The sequence below is a fragment of the Molothrus ater genome, chromosome 11, assembly GCF_012460135.2.
Source record: "Molothrus ater isolate BHLD 08-10-18 breed brown headed cowbird chromosome 11, BPBGC_Mater_1.1, whole genome shotgun sequence".
Taxonomy (NCBI): Eukaryota; Metazoa; Chordata; class Aves; order Passeriformes; family Icteridae; genus Molothrus; species Molothrus ater.
Genome location: NC_050488.2, coordinates 5,457,518 through 5,471,749, shown reverse-complemented (window position 1 = coordinate 5,471,749; position 14,232 = coordinate 5,457,518). Strand labels below are relative to the sequence as shown.

Genomic DNA, 14,232 nt, shown 5'->3' with positions numbered 1-14,232 from the left:
GTGGCAACGGCGCCGCCGACAGCGCCCCTTGGCGGCGGGGAGGACTCGCGGCGGGCCGGCGGCAGCGCGGGGCGGGGCGGGCGGTGCTGCCCCCTGGCGGCGCGGAGGAGCGGCCGCGGCCAGCGGGCACACGTGGCGGGGACAGCGGGGGACACACCGGGCACACGTGAGGGGACACAGCTCTACAGAGGGCTGCGTCACTTCCAGCACACGATGATGTTGGGGTCGTTCTCCAGGCGCTCATCCAGCTCCTTGTAACTCATGCCTGGGGAGTAAGGCAGTGGGGTGTTAGTAGGGTGTCAGTGTTGGGGTCAGTGGGGCGCCTGGCAGTGGTGTCAGAGGCTGGGTGGAGTCCCCAAGCCCTGCCCCTGGCAACATGGGCTCGACAGCCTGGCTTGGAGAAGAGCCTGGCCCACAGTCCCGTCTCCCTGCAGTCTGAAGGCTCCCAGAGGGGCAAGAACCCAAGACCAGTGCCCAGCTGTGGGCAGGCAGAAGTGCCTCTGTCTCCCAGCAGCCCAGGGCAGGCAGACGTGCCCGTGTCTCCCAGCAGCCCGTGGGGTGCACACACACGGAGCAGAGGATCCTGTGGCCCTAGGGATCCGTACCAGTCTTGCAGCAGATCTCGTCGTAGCTGTGGCAGCCCGTGTACAGCCGGGCGGGGTGGCTGCGCTCGTCCCGGGCCACCTTGACTGGGTATTTCTGCAGCCGCCGGATCAGGCCCTTCATCAAACCAAACTGGATCAGCCTCCTGGGGACGAGGAGCAAAGAGATGGGACCACGATCCCAAGGTGCCAAATGCCCCAGCTCCCCACATTCCCTTCTGTTCCACGTGCTCCACCATTGCCTCACGGTTCCTACCCTACAGACACAGGGTTGAGTACTTCCTGCTCCCTGTCTCTGCCACTCCCAGTGCCACCACTGCCCTCAGGGACTGATCAGGAGGGCTCTGACCTCTCATCCACCCTCTGGAGCTGCAGGGTGTAGCGGGAGATGAGGTCTCGCACGGTGGTGCCAGGGCTCAGCCCGCAGTACAGCTGGAAGACATCCCTGAGGCTGGCTCGCTTGTGCCCTGCAAGGACAAGTCACCATTCAGCTGCCCTGTCCCCCTGCCTGGGCCAGCATCCCCAGGCAGGGTCACTGTACCTTGTTTGGTGACATAGGACAGACACTCTTCCTGGAGGCACTTGTCATCCACCAGGTCCTGGACCTTGGGTGTGGTGCAGTAGACATTGGAGTACTGGAGGGTGATGGAAAAGCAGCTCTGCTCAGCTGCAGCTCTGACAGACAGGCCTGGCCCACCCCAACCCTGCCACTGCCCAAATCCCCTCACAGCCCGACCCACCTGGAGTATGGAGACGAGAGTGACGACCCCGTAGTACCTACAATGGACAGGGAAGGGTGAGAGGAGCCCTGTGGCTCCGGGCAGCCCTGCACGGGGGGCACTCACTCACAGCAGGTTCTGCAGGGGGGGCACTCACTCACAGCAGGTTCTGCAGGGGGGGCACTCACTCACAGCAGCCCCTGCACGGGGGGCACTCACTCACAGCAGGTTCTGCAGGGGGGCACTCACTCACAGCAGGTTCTGCAGGGGGGGCACTCACTCACAGCAGGTTCTGCACGGGGGGCACTCACTCACAGCAGGTTCTGCACGGGGGCACTCACTCACAGCAGGTTCTGCACGGGGGGAACTCACTCACAGCAGGTCTGCACGGGGGCACTCACTCACAGCAGGTTCTGCACGGCGATGCGCACCAAGTTCAGCTCCACGTCGGCCTCGGCTGAGATCTTCTGGACGTGCCGGAATCCATCGATGTAGGGCAGATCTGGGAGGGGGAGGCAGGAGGGAAAGGGCAGAGAGCACTGAGGCATCAGCCTGAAGCCCAAGCAGCTCCCCTGGATCTGGGAGCAGCTTCAGCAGCCCAGGTGCGCTTTCACCTTGTGCTGGTGAATGATTTGCTCACAGGCCAAAGCACAAAGCCAAGGGCAGCACCAAACTGTGCTCATAAATGTGGGGATCTCCAGGGCAGCCCAACCCCCCTGATGGTCTGGAAACAGATCCCATTCAAAGTGTTAATCACATAAACCTGCTGCGTGGTGAGATCCCACTGGGAGTTGAAGAAGTCATCCTTGTCCTGGGTGAAGACAGGGACATCGTACTCCTGCACGATGGGGGGATCTGGGCGCTGCTCAATCACCTTCAGGTGGATGGTGTTGGACTCATCTGCCCAGGAAAAGGGGAAGGCTCAGTCTCCATGCAGAACAGTGCTCCCTCAGGAGCCTGCAACCATCAATCCCAGCACACCACGATAGCATACACAACAAGGTGTTTGCAGCCATCCCCTGGAGCCAGGTAGGGCAAGGCTGGCTCAGACACCCCCAGATCCAAGCACAGACAGGCAGGGAGCCTCAGGGAGCAGCACAGGCAGAGCCAGCCTGGGTAGGGAATGTCTCCCAGCACAGCCCTGTCCTCGACGTACCTATGGGCAGGGTGCACTTCCCTTTGGCATTCAGCTCCTCCAGCAGGATGGTCATGATGGGAACCAGCTTCTGTTTACTCTCCTCATTGGAGATGAATCCACTTTCCAGCTGAAGAGAGCAGAAAGTCAAGTCAGCTGCTCCCCACAGGATTACTGCCTACAGCAGCCCAGATCCTGTTCCTGTTTAGAACTGATCTGTAGGAAAGCAGCAGCACAATCCCCTCCTCAGTGTAAATCCAGCCCCTGTCCCAACAATGCGCAGTGGCCCCCACGTGCTCCAGGACCCTGCAGAGGTGCCCATGCTCTGTGGGGTGGGTGGGGAGGCAGCCTGGCCATGCCCAGCCTCACCTCGAGGGTGGTGAGGTAGCCAGCCAGCTTCTTCACGATGGGCTCCAGCGCGCAGGCCTTGGCTCTGGCGTCACACACGAAGCCCAGGTTGAAGAGCAGAGCGTTCCTGCTGTACTTCTTGTGCTCGATGCACACGGGGCAGCCGATCAGCTTCTTCTCCATGGCCGTCCTGTGGGGACACCTGTGACCTGCACCTGCGCCCTCAGGCAGCCTTAAGTCCCCCACAGGGATGGCTCCCAGTCGGCTCTGCAGGTAGGGGCTTTAGCAGGAAAAATGATGCCTAAGCCCTACATGCTCAGAGTGCAAATCACAGGCTGAAGGGGGAGCGGGGAGGAAAGGGTCAGCCCTTAGTAAAGGAAACTGTCTCCTTTGGAAACCAGCACAGCCCTCCTGACTGATCTGACCTTCCTGCATTTAAGACTGGCGGAGCAGCAGATGCAGCACCAGCCACCCCCAAATGTGTCCGCCCACCCTGTGCACGGGTACCTGGGGACACCGCAGTGACCCCGCTGGCCCCGAGGCAGGAGCCCAAGGCTGGCAGTGCCACCCCACCGAGCCGTGCTGTGCACCGAGCTGCTCTGTGCACCGAGCTGTGCTCCCCACCGGGCCCGGCGGGACAGCGGCTCCCGGGCAGGGACGGGGCTCTGCCCGCACTCACACTGTGATCAGCTTGTTCTGCAGCTCGGGCTTCGTGATCACGTACACCTGGATGGTGTCAAACAGCTCCCGGGAGATGAAGTCCTCGGGGACCTGCGGCGGCACAGGAGGCTCCGTTCCAGCCGAGCCCGTCCCGCTCCGGGGAGCGCCCACCACCGCTGTCCCTGCCCCCTTCCCTTTCCCGACGGCCCAGTCCCAGTCCCAGCCCCCGCCGCGGGCAGGCGCCGCGGGCCCCGGGCGGCTCGCCCCGCACCTGGTAGGTGATTTTGGGCCCGAGCGTGGGGTGGAACTCGCTGAAGAACACGCACTCGATGCGGTCACCCATGGCGGGACGCGAGCGACCCAGCCCCGCCGGCCACCGTAGCGCCGCTGCCGCGGAATCACGGCCGCGCGGGGGGCGGGCCCTCACACTGAGCTACAGCACTTCCCGCCACTCAGGGCGGCGCAGGGCGGCGACGCGAGCCTTAGCGCTGACGGACAGCCCGCCTCAGCCAATCGGAGCCCGCGCCGCGGCCCGGCCATGTCGGCAGCGGCGGTTCCGCCCGCCCGGCCAACATGGCCCTGACGGCCGAGACCGAGTCCCGTCTGTACCGCTCGCTGCGCGTGGCCTCCGGCGCCGCCGCGCACCTCGTGGCACTGGGATTCCCCGCCGCCGTGGCCGTGCTGGCGCGGCCCGGATCCAGTGAGTGCCGGTGGGGCCGGGGCCCGGGGCGCGGGGAGGGCCGGATGTCTCAGCTCACCTCACCCTGCGCTTCCCTTCCAGGTCTCTTCTCCTGGCACCCGCTGCTCATGGCCCTCGCGGTAAGTGCCGCTGCCCGGTCACCGCCCGCTGCCGGCGGAGTGCCTGGGTGGTGGGTGCCGAGCCCCGGGAGCCCCCGGGTGATGGGAGGCTGAGCCCCGGGCGGTGGGCGCCCAGCCCCGGGGGCCCCCGGGTGACGGGAGGCTGAGCCCCGGGCGGTGGGTGCCCAGCCCCGGGAGCCGCGGCGCTGGGGCGTTTGTCCGGTGCCAATGGCGCTGCCCTCTGCCCCCCAGTTCTCGTTCCTGATGACGGAAGCGCTGCTGATCTTCTCCCCGGAGACCTCGCTGCTGCGCTCCTTCTCCCGCAAGGTGCGAGTGCGGGTGCACTGGGCCCTGCAGCTGCTCGCCCTGCTCTGCGCGCTCCTGGGGCTGGCAATCATTACCTACAACAAGCACCTGAACGGCAAGGGCCACTTTGTGACCTGGCACGGGCTGACGGGGCTGCTGGCCGTGCTGTACGCCGGCGGGCAGTGCGCCGGGGGCGTGCTCCTGCTCTACCCCAAGCTGATGAAGAACTGGACTCTGGCCAAGCTGAAGCTGTACCACGCAACCTCAGGGCTGGTGGGCTACCTTCTGGGCTGTGCCAGCCTGATGCTGGGCATGTGCTCCCTCTGGTTCACCACCACGGTGACCGGTGCCTTGTGGTACCTCGCCATGCTGTGTCCCCTTGTCACCAGCCTGGTTATCATGAACCAGGTGAGCAATGCGTACCTGTACCGCAAGCGCAGCCAGCACTGAGGGCTTGGTGCTGACCTGAACTTCCCAGAGCGAGCTGGGCCTCCCTTTGGAGAGAGCTGGCAGCCCCCCTGCTCGCACAGGGTCTCCTTGGAACTTGGTTTCTACCTACTCGTCTTTCCTTAGTCCTGGATTGTCCGTAGTGTCTTGTCCTTGGGGAGCAGCTGCTCCAGATGTGTGTGACACCTCACCCCTGCCTCGGCGGGGATGTTCCCTGGCACAGGTAAAGCTGCCAGTCCCTGTGGCAGCTTGGTGCTCAGTGCTGGGAAATGGAGGGCTCACTCAGGATTCCTGCTTCTTTTCCCTTCCCATGCAGGGCTGCTTTGGAGCAGGCAAGGCAGGAGCCATCCTGGTGAGGAGGGCAGGGAGTCCCTTCTCTCCCAGGGGCTGCAGCAGGCACCACGCTGCCTCTCCTGCCACGGGGGCAGCTTGACAGGAAAGCACAGGGCACGGTTGTGGCTTCAGCTGGGCAGGGCTGGGGCAGGGTGGTGGCACCCGAGCAACGGTACAGCAGCAGGTGTGTCCCCATGGCACGGGCAGTTCCTAGGACCAGAGCAGGCAGCTCTGCCCCAAGGGCCTGGGTCTGGACACCCACTGCCACGCACAAACCCCTCCTCCGTGGGCTGGGCTCTGCCTGCCGGGGTGGGGTCAGTTTACAGAGCAGATTACTGAGCCGGGCTGTGAACTTACAGCCAGCAAGGCATAGGGAACAGTGTGAGCACGGGGGGAGGCACAGACCTGGGCAATGAACCCTTGGGAAGGTAGGAAGAAATCTCCTTGCTGGCACAGCAGCCTTCCTTCCAGCACGCATCCTGCTCCCGGCAGGGCTGGAGAGCTGGGAGCAGCTCCCAGGCTGAAAAATTCCTCTGTATCCAGAGCTTTTATTCAATAAAAATTTCAGGCAGCTAGAGTGCAACAAGCCCTCTTTACTTCTTGGGTGGGATGACTTTTGGGGTGCAGGCAGACATGTCTCCCTGCTGGGAGCACCTGGAAAGAAACCCCCTCCCCACCTCCCGACAAGAGCCCCCAGGGGCTGCTCTGGGCTGGGTTCCCACCCTGCCCATGCTCTGCTGCAGGAGCCAGCGCTTTCAAAGAACTCTTTATTGATACCCAAAGGTCTGTGTTCTTCCCATTTGACAAAACCTTCTCGTGTGGTCCTTTAAAAAAATAATCATGACACTGCTGATCCATATCCAGGGCTGGGAACTGCCCACTGGATCAGGAGCGGTGGAGGCTGTCAGGAGCGGTGGAGGCTGTCACAGGGAGCATCCTCTCCATCCAGGAAAAAAACTCCATCAACAAAGAGGGAGGGAAAAGAAAGGGGGAGCCCACATTCTACCTGCAGGAAAGAAAACCTGCTGCCAGAGGAAGCAGCTAGAGTCCCACTGTAAAATTAATTCCAGCTTCTAGTGTAATCTGGCAAACGGATTAGCCGGGGAGCAGCCAAGGGCAGCAGCTCCTCACAGGGGGAGGGGGCAGGAGAGGAAGGAGGAATCCCCACCATGAAAGCCTGGAGCTGGCAGTGCTGGAGCACCACCACGAGGGGCTGGGTGGCCTCCTCCTGCCCAGGGTCCTGTCCCCTCCTACCCAACAAACTTCTCACCGGCCCTGGTGAGCTCCTGCTGCGGCGGGGGGAGGCTCCCCATGGGAAAGACCTTCAGAAGAGAAACCCACCAGCCTTCCCATTGCCTCTGTTAGGGACAAAACTACCTTCAGAAAGGAGAAAATACGTGTTGAGTGCTCTGGCCAAGCCCTGGCACAGAGGAGAAGCTGACTTCGATCCCACGAGGGCCAGCACAGCGGCTTGAGGGAGGGATCAGCCCCGTGTCCCTCTCCCAGAACAGCTCCCGCTGCCTGCACCGAGTCCACGGCCTGCCCCGGCTGGGGGGGTGGCTCCAGGAATCCCTGTCCTCACGGTGGTGGCAGTGTCACTGTCCCGGGTGCCTGGTGCTGGCCGCGAGCAGCAGCAGCAGCGAAGCGTTGGAATGAGGTATCCCCCTGCCCGTGCCGCGGGAGGAGTCCCCGCCCCCGGCCAGGGGGACCCGAGGGGGATTAGCAGCTCTCACACGGAGACAGGGCGGGAAGGGGCCGCTCACAGCTGGGCCGGGGCGTCCTGGAAGCTGATGAGGTTGGACTCCTGGCCAGGGCTCTTCCCGGCCGTGCCGGGCTCGGGCAGCAGTGGGCTGTTGGCCTTCGCTGCTGCTGCCGCCTCCTCCTCATCATCCTCCATGCTGGGCCAGGCTGATTGGTCCTCCACGCGCTTCAGCCGCTCGTTCAAAGCCTTCAGGGCCAGCTGCCTGCAGGACAAGGGTACGTGGGCAGGTTAACCCGGGACAGCGGCTCTGCCCCATCGGGCAATGAGCAAGTCAGTCACTGGCTTCCTCCCAGAAGGAAAGGGTGGGTTCAGCAGCGCTGGGGAAAACCTGGAGCGCCTGGGACTGCTCCACAGAAATGCACTCTGGCTCACAGACTACTCACACGGAGTTTTCATGCTACGTGGTGCAACATGAGGGCAGCTCCGGGAATGGGGAATAAAGGCATAAAGCAGGGCAGGGAAAAGGGAGTGCCAGCTCCCTGTCCAAACCCTCCTGCCAGGAGTCAGGAAGGCCAGTGCTGGCTGCGCTGGAGTGTGGGGCTGACTCACTGCCCTCCCCTGGGCCAGGGTGAACTGGTGGAAGGCTGCCACAAACATAGGCTGTCACTGTCCCAGACTGTCCTCCTTTCTTCTGCAGGAACCCCACACCTTGTCTGCCCCTTTCCCAGGATTCCCCCTGCCCTTCCATTGCTGCTCCACATCTGGAAGAACAGGATAATGCCCCACCAGCTTCCTGAAATGCTCCTCACCACCTCCGTGGCAGACCACATGGAGAAGGCCCCTCCTGCGCCCCTGAACCTACATCTCCCCCCTCCTCCTTGGCTGGATTTTAAACCGTACCCTCGCTGTCCCTAAACGCGATCCCTACGGGCAGGGCAGGGCAGGCGGTACCTTCTCCTCTCGGCGTCCTGGGGGTCTGTCCCCGGCAGGCTGATGGTGATGGAGGACGGGGCACCCACGTCGTAGCGCTTGACGGTCTTGCGGCACACCCGCACCTTCACCAGCACGCTGTGCACCAGGTTGGCCACCAGACCCACCACGGGCTGCAGGATCTCGGGGAAGAAAGTGGCGAAGGCGAAGTGGTCGCTCATGTCTCCGCGGCCTCTACTGTGCCGCTGGTAGAAGCGGAGATAGACCCAGCTGGAGAGGAGCCCGAAGCCGTACGAGGCCAGTACATTGCTCTCGACGAGGGCAGCGAGCCGCAGCAGAGCCAGGAGAAGGAGCAGGAGCATGGGGACAGCCTTCATTCTGACCTGAGGCACCTTCAGTACGGTGCTGTCCCCCATCGTCTGCTTGAGGGCCACCAAGACCCCCCCGAGGAAGCCCAGACCGCCGTGGATGCGGACGGCGAACAGATAGTGGAGGCGGAAGGAGGCCACATAGGTGAGGAAGTAGGCGAGGGCGGCCAGGAGCCCCACGGAGATGTTCACCACGGCGAAGAAGACGAGCAGCTCCAGCGCGCCCCAGAGGGGCTCCAGCAGCCGCCCGGCCGTGCCCAGCGTGGCCAGGCTGGCCGCCAGCCCCCAGGCGCGCTCCTCCACCAGCCCGTGCGTCAGCAGCGTCCACACCCAGAAGTTGGGGGGCAGGAGGTAGCCGGGCGTCACCCCCAGCCCGTAGGCCGTGTCCAGCCCGAAGGAGAGCAGGTACAGCAGCACCGCGGCGGCGCTCAGCGACTTCACCACCACGCTGGTGCCGGCCAGCGCCGCCAGGAAGTGCTGCCGGGCCACCGGCAGGTACCGCCGCATCTTCGGCCCCGCGGGCGGGACGGGGCGGCCCCGCGGGGGCTGCCCGGCCCCACCCACCCGCCTCCCCGCGCCGGGCCCCGCGCGGCCCCCGGCCGGCCCCGGCCCCGCTCTCTCCCTCCGCCGCCGCCTCGGGCCAGGCCGCGCTCGGACCCTCCGCGGGACCAGGCCGGGCGCGGACAAACAGGACCGTTGCGCATGCCCGGAACGGGGCCGCCGGGGCGTGGCTGCCGCGGGGGCGGGGCCGGGGCGCCGCGGGGCACGCCGGGACTTGTAGTCCGGCCACGTTGGCAGCGCGGGGCGACACGGGACACACGGCCGGGGGACACGGGGGAACACGGACACGGAGGGGAGACAGCGACACGAAAGGGGAGGACATGGGACAAACAAGGCACACGGACGGGGGAGGGACACGGCGGGACGTGGAGGAGAGGGGTGGCGGAGCACGGTTATGGGGCATGAAGGTCACAGTCATGGGGGTGCGTACATGGGGGGCAGAAACCCCGGGAAACGGGGATATGGACACGGGCGGGCTGGCACGGAGGACTCTCGGGGACATTGACCCCCAGCAACAGGGGGACCCGGGTGCGGGGACACGGGCATTGAGTGGGGCGTGGGCAGGGTGACACGGTCCTGCGGGGACACTGGAAGATGGGGGCCTGAGCCCCCGGCCCTCTGTGCAGCGAGCGGGCTCTGTGAGGCCCCGGCGCTGCGCTGTCCCTGTGCCGTGTCCCTGTCCCCCGAGGTGCAGCAGGGGTGAGGGCAGTGTCCCACCTGGCAGAGCCCCCCCCAATATCCTGTGCCCACCCCCGTGCTGTGCCCCCCCAGCCGTGCCCACGGCCCCGGGCAATGACGCAGCCACCACCTGTGAAGTGAAAATATGAACATTATTTAATAACTGAGTCTCTGTAATAAACCATTTGAAAATATTTTACAAGGAGTCACACGCACGATATCTTACAAATCGTCTTTTTGTTGGTTTTTTTTTTTTTAGTTTTCCAACTCTTCTGTACAAAAAAAAAAAAAAAAAAAAAGAAAGAAACCAAAAGAAATTAAAAATAAATTAAAGAAAATCAATTAAAAACCCAATGCCTTTGAATGAGCAGAGAGAGAAGCTTTTGGGTGGGGACAGGGCAGGAGGTGACCCCGGCGGGACGGGGGGCCCGGGGCCACGCCGCCCGTTCGTCTCATTGGTTTTTAACTTAAAATAGACTATATATGTATATATTTATAGGTATGTATAGTGGTGGTTTTCTGGCAGAGCACCTAACTAGACTACAGAAGTACACACACTCCCGGTAACACAGAGCCATCTGTTCAAACACGGTTCCCAGAGACAGTAACCAAACACACACTGAAAAAGCTACAAGCAGAATGACCATTAATTAACCCCAGCACTAATTAGCGCCTGGCGCCCTCCCCAGCCCCCCCGGGGTGGCCGTGCCGAAGGGGCTCCCCTGGACCCGGTTGATGGGGTGGCTCTGAGCGGGGTGCCCCGGGGGGGTGAGGGTCCCCAGGGCTGCCCCGGGACCCCCGGCACTGCCGGGAGCAGCGGGGGTGGCACCCCGGGTGTCACAGCTGTCACCCGGTGTCACGGCTGTCACCCTGCTCCGGGCCCCTCCAGCCCCCGGCGCCTCTCCGGGCTGGGTTTGTGGGGTGCAGGGGGGTCTGCGGGGTGCCAGGGCAGAGCAGCCACGCTGTCCCCTCCCCGGCACCCGGTGGAGTGACTGGGGGGTGCCACCCCCGGTGAGCGCCACCTGCCCGCGTCCCCTGCCGTGCCCCAGCCGGCAGCACCCGGCACGGCCCCGCTGCCCCGGGACGGGCCCGGGCCTGGCACGGCCCTTCTGGGGACATGTGGCACCTCCCGCTGAGCACTGGAGGCCGTGCGGCGCGCCCCTCTCGGGGACACGTCCCCAGGGACGGCAGCAGGGCCCGGCCAGGCCAGCGCGGGTTCTTTGGCAGGGCAGGGGGTCCCGCAGGGCTGGAGGGGGGCAGGGCTGAGCGGGCAGGATTCACAGTGATCTGCAGAACGGAAAAGAAACAAAATGCTTTTTTTTTCCCCTCCTCCTTTTCACGCTAGTATCTGTGCCCAAGGACGGCTGAGCCCAGCGCGGGGGCCGGGGCTCCATCGTGCCGCAGGCAAAGGCCACTGTCCCTGTCCCTGTCCCTGTCAGCCCCAGCCCGCAGGGATGAGCCCGCAGGGACTGCAGCTGCCCCACAGGCCCTGGGGCCGGTACCGCCAGAACAAATGATACTGACCCGCACAGTCAAGTCCTTTCTTTCTTTCTTTTTTTTTTTTTCTTACCCCCCCATTTTTTTCCTTTTTTTTTTTCTTTTCTTTTTTTTTGTTTGTTTGTTTTCCCATGTGTCCTCGTTGCTGACAATAAACCCCGCCGGTCTCCAGGTGAAAATGTCGGAAACTCGATGTAGAAAGATCTGCTTTAAAATCTTCAGGCTAAAAAAATAGGCGAGGTGGATGGAGGGGTGGGAATTGCGGGCGAAGGACACCGACGCCACTTTTCCAAGTCCGGGTGGCGGGGAGGGCGCGGTGCCGGGAGCCCCGGCCCGGTGCCCGCTCTGCCGGGAGCCCCGGCCCGGTGCCCGCTCTACCGGGAGCCCCGGCCCGGTGCCCGGCTCTTCTTTGGCTGCGGCCGGCGGGGAGAGCGGGGCGGCACCGGGGGGGCCTCGGGGCGGCGGAGGGGGCGTCGCTCCCGCTCCAGCGGGCCGGGGACGGGCATGGAGATGGAAGTTGAAAGAAAAGAGAGCTGGCGGGGGCGGCCGGGGGGCTAAAGGCAGGCGGCCGGGGGCAGTGGGTGCCGGCTGGTGCTGGAGTAGAGGAGCAGCAGCTGCAGCGAGAGCAGGACCCCCAGGGAGGGGGAGAAGGAAGCCCCTCGGCCGCAGTCTGAGGTATCTTCCTGGGTGGGGGAAGAGAGAGGGGCCGTGGGGCACCCCCGGCAGTGCCTCGGCACCCCGGGGGCACCCACTGCCCTGGCACAGCACCCACTGCCCTGGCAGGGGCATCTGCCACCTCCCTGCAGCCCTGAGAGCCTCCTGCCCTGCAGCACAGCCCCGGGGCCACCCCTGCTGCTGCTCTCCCCGGGACCCTCGTGGCTCTGCGCTTTCCCCCAGGAGGGAATGGCACTGCTCTCCCAGGGACCCCTCAGAGCTGTGACCTCCCCAGGAATACACCCCAGGGCTCCTGAGCCCTCTCCCTATCCTCCCTGGGCTCCAAACCCCCATCAGAGGGGTCCCCCCACCCCTCTGGGTGATCCCCTCATGGCCCTGTTCCCCTTGGGGGACACCCATGGCTCTGTTCCCCCCAGGGGAGACACTCACCTTTCCACTTCCCCCTCAGGGCTCCCCTGGGATGCCCCCCATGGCTCCATTCCCTGCTCTGGGGGGACCCACTGCCCAAACCTCCCCCAGTGGAGCACCCCTCAGGGGATACCCCTGCCCCCAGCCCTCCCCAGGGCCAGCCCCAGCTCTGCTGCCCCTGCCCCACGTACTGTTGCATTGTAGTCGAAGCAGATGTGGGGGCCTTTCCGGTAGCGGGGCCTGTCCACCAGCTCACACTGGTTGGGGTCCCTCGGGGGGGCTTGGCAGGTCAAGGAAACCACCAGGAACAGGGCAGTGGGGGCTCCTAGGGCACCCCCAGCCCCTGTGGCCACGGGCCAGCTCCCTCCACCCCCACCAAATTCCACAACTCCACAGGTCCTTGCCCCCCTGCCTGTCCCACACACCCCACGTGTCCCCCAACCTCGCTGCCGCCACATCCCTGTGGGATGCAGCCATCAAAGGATACCTCTTACCTCTGCCTGCAGCAGCTTGACAGACTCACACTGGCTGCAGAGGGGCTTGTCAGCCACCACGAAGAGCAGGTTGGTGTTGGCCAGTCTCTGTGCATGGAACAGCCTGGGGGTGCAAAGGCAGTGGGACCCCCCTTACCCTGTGCCTCAGTCCCCTCCAGCTGCCAGTGCCAGCCCTGCTGAACCAGCAGCACCTCCCCAGACCCAATTTCATCACTGTCCCTGCCCTCCTCCCCATCCCTGTCCCCAGCTTCATCCCTATCCCTGACCTCATGCCTGTCCACATTCCCAGCCTTGTCCCAATACCCATTTCCTGCCCTGGCCTCCATCCCCACCCTCATCTCCACCTCCCTGCCCATCCCCATGCTGAGGGGCTGCCCAGGGACTCAGCACTGATGGCCTTGATGGCCTTCCAGGGTTTGGTTCCACGCAGAGGATCCCTGGGGACACCATCACCCACAGCCCATGAGGACACCACTGTTCCTCTCTGTCCCCCCTGTCCCCCTAAATGCTACATAGCATCTCCTACTGCCCCCACAGAGGCTGCTGCAGGGCACCTTGGCACAGGCAGCCTCAGGGGTGTCCCCAGCCCTGCCCAGGGGTGGGACAGTGGGGACAGACCCACCTGGAGCAGTTGCCGCAGTCGATGATGGCGTTGTAGGTGGCGTTGACGGTGCTGAAGTAGTACTGGGTCTGCTTCATGATGCAGCTCGTCTCCCTGGCCTCCATGCCGTCCCCCACCACCTCCTCTGTGCCAGCACAGCGCTGTGGGACAAAGGCCACCAACCCCCCCAGCCCTGCCCACCCCCAGCTCAAAGCTCCCCAGCACTGACCCGTCTGGAACCAGCTGCTGTAGGTGAGGCTGTACAGGAACTGCTGGAACAGGGACCTGGGCAAGCAGAGCGTGGCCACATCAGCTGTGACAGCCCCAGGGACACCCCATGTCCTCTCCAGTGGGAATGGCCCCAGGGACAGGACGGGACTCACCAGGCTGCGGCCGAGGTCCACCAGGCGAGGCTCAGGAGGTCGGCCACAGTGGGCTGTGGGTAGAGAGGGGGCAGTGAGCCAGCAGGTGCCCATGAGGGGCACTGGGGACACACTCGTGGGTCCCTGAGCTCCCAGAGCAGCTGGAATGCAGCATCCCCGTGGGTCTCACCACAAAGACGCCGCGGGGCGCCGCGCCCGTGTTGCTGGGGGCCTCGGGGGCACAGACAGACTGGAAGTCGTAGGACTCCTTGCGGGCGTAGAAGGAGTTGTTGTAGAGGGCAGACATCAGGTTGGCATCCACTTCACTGAAGAACTTGCCCACCTGAAATGGGAACACTGAATCTGCACCCAAATGCCACCTTGGCACGGGCTCCCCTGGAGGGGACTCGAGTGGGGCAGTGTCACAGCCACGAGCTCGGGGTTCAGCTCCTGGCTGGCACCCCCGCCCTGGGGAGCTGCGGGCACTGCTCACCTGGTACCAATGGTCCTCCTGGTTGGACAGCACCAGGAAGCCCCCATCATCAATGAGGACACAGATGAGGTCCTGGGGAAGGAGGGCAGTGTCATCCAACCCTGGCCATGGCCAG

General features: G+C 64.2%; 4 protein-coding genes across 5 annotated transcripts in view; 1 reads left to right on the top strand and 3 right to left on the bottom strand.

The window, feature by feature from the left end:
- Positions 1 to 6: 6 nt before the first annotated feature.
- On the bottom strand, positions 7 to 3,847 carry NPRL2 (NPR2 like, GATOR1 complex subunit). The gene is made up of 11 exons (XM_036391262.2): positions 3,736 to 3,847; positions 3,484 to 3,575; positions 2,826 to 2,994; positions 2,478 to 2,586; positions 2,083 to 2,221; positions 1,727 to 1,822; positions 1,343 to 1,379; positions 1,144 to 1,237; positions 952 to 1,069; positions 606 to 748; positions 7 to 265 (listed from the first exon to the last, which is right to left on the bottom strand). The coding sequence occupies exons 1-11, from the start codon at positions 3,805 to 3,807 to the stop codon at positions 198 to 200; spliced, it is 1,137 nt and encodes a 378-aa protein (XP_036247155.1). The 5' UTR covers positions 3,808 to 3,847; the 3' UTR covers positions 7 to 197.
- A 164-nt stretch (positions 3,848 to 4,011) lies between these two features.
- Positions 4,012 to 5,925, top strand: LOC118691784 (transmembrane reductase CYB561D2). Its single transcript, XM_036391189.2, has 3 exons — positions 4,012 to 4,164; positions 4,246 to 4,283; positions 4,515 to 5,925. The coding sequence occupies exons 1-3, from the start codon at positions 4,038 to 4,040 to the stop codon at positions 5,016 to 5,018; spliced, it is 669 nt and encodes a 222-aa protein (XP_036247082.1). The 5' UTR covers positions 4,012 to 4,037; the 3' UTR covers positions 5,019 to 5,925.
- Positions 5,926 to 6,101: 176 nt separating this feature from the next.
- Positions 6,102 to 9,036, bottom strand: TMEM115 (transmembrane protein 115). Its single transcript, XM_036391188.2, has 2 exons — positions 8,002 to 9,036; positions 6,102 to 7,312 (listed from the first exon to the last, which is right to left on the bottom strand). Exons 1-2 carry the CDS (start codon positions 8,853 to 8,855, stop codon positions 7,108 to 7,110), a joined length of 1,059 nt encoding a protein of 352 aa, XP_036247081.1. The 5' UTR covers positions 8,856 to 9,036; the 3' UTR covers positions 6,102 to 7,107.
- A 684-nt stretch (positions 9,037 to 9,720) lies between these two features.
- CACNA2D2 (calcium voltage-gated channel auxiliary subunit alpha2delta 2) overlaps positions 9,721 to 14,232 on the bottom strand; it is a 211,778-nt gene continuing 207,266 nt past the window's right edge. For both annotated transcript variants that reach the window (XM_036390790.2, XM_036390792.2), the window contains 8 exons: positions 14,118 to 14,189; positions 13,815 to 13,967; positions 13,646 to 13,698; positions 13,492 to 13,547; positions 13,284 to 13,407; positions 12,655 to 12,764; positions 12,359 to 12,447; positions 9,721 to 11,767 (listed from right to left, as the gene is read on the bottom strand). In XM_036390790.2, the coding sequence (XP_036246683.1) occupies positions 11,639 to 11,767; positions 12,359 to 12,447; positions 12,655 to 12,764; positions 13,284 to 13,407; positions 13,492 to 13,547; positions 13,646 to 13,698; positions 13,815 to 13,967; positions 14,118 to 14,189 (786 nt within the window). In that variant the 3' untranslated portion in view covers positions 9,721 to 11,638. The remainder of the gene's footprint in view (positions 11,768 to 12,358; positions 12,448 to 12,654; positions 12,765 to 13,283; positions 13,408 to 13,491; positions 13,548 to 13,645; positions 13,699 to 13,814; positions 13,968 to 14,117; positions 14,190 to 14,232) is intronic.

What these genes read in the sequence shown, in the direction of transcription:
- NPRL2 (XM_036391262.2), bottom strand. Translation starts at nt 3,807, where the DNA reads ATGGGTGACCGCATCGAGTGCGTGTTCTTCAGCGAGTTCCACCCCACG. An exon ending in GGCCCAAAATCACCTACCAG is followed by an intron (nt 3,576 to 3,735) that starts GTGCGGGGCGAG and finishes GTGCCGCCGCAG; the next exon opens with GTCCCCGAGGACTTCATCTC. An exon ending in CTCCAGAGGGTGGATGAGAG is followed by an intron (nt 749 to 951) that starts GTCAGAGCCCTC and finishes CCTCGTCCCCAG; the next exon opens with GAGGCTGATCCAGTTTGGTT.
- LOC118691784 (XM_036391189.2), top strand. Translation starts at nt 4,038, where the DNA reads ATGGCCCTGACGGCCGAGACCGAGTCCCGTCTGTACCGCTCGCTGCGC. An exon ending in GCTGGCGCGGCCCGGATCCA is followed by an intron (nt 4,165 to 4,245) that starts GTGAGTGCCGGT and finishes CTTCCCTTCCAG; the next exon opens with GTCTCTTCTCCTGGCACCCG. An exon ending in CGCTGCTCATGGCCCTCGCG is followed by an intron (nt 4,284 to 4,514) that starts GTAAGTGCCGCT and finishes TCTGCCCCCCAG; the next exon opens with TTCTCGTTCCTGATGACGGA.
- TMEM115 (XM_036391188.2), bottom strand. Translation starts at nt 8,855, where the DNA reads ATGCGGCGGTACCTGCCGGTGGCCCGGCAGCACTTCCTGGCGGCGCTG. An exon ending in CAGGACGCCGAGAGGAGAAG is followed by an intron (nt 7,313 to 8,001) that starts GTACCGCCTGCC and finishes CTTGTCCTGCAG; the next exon opens with GCAGCTGGCCCTGAAGGCTT.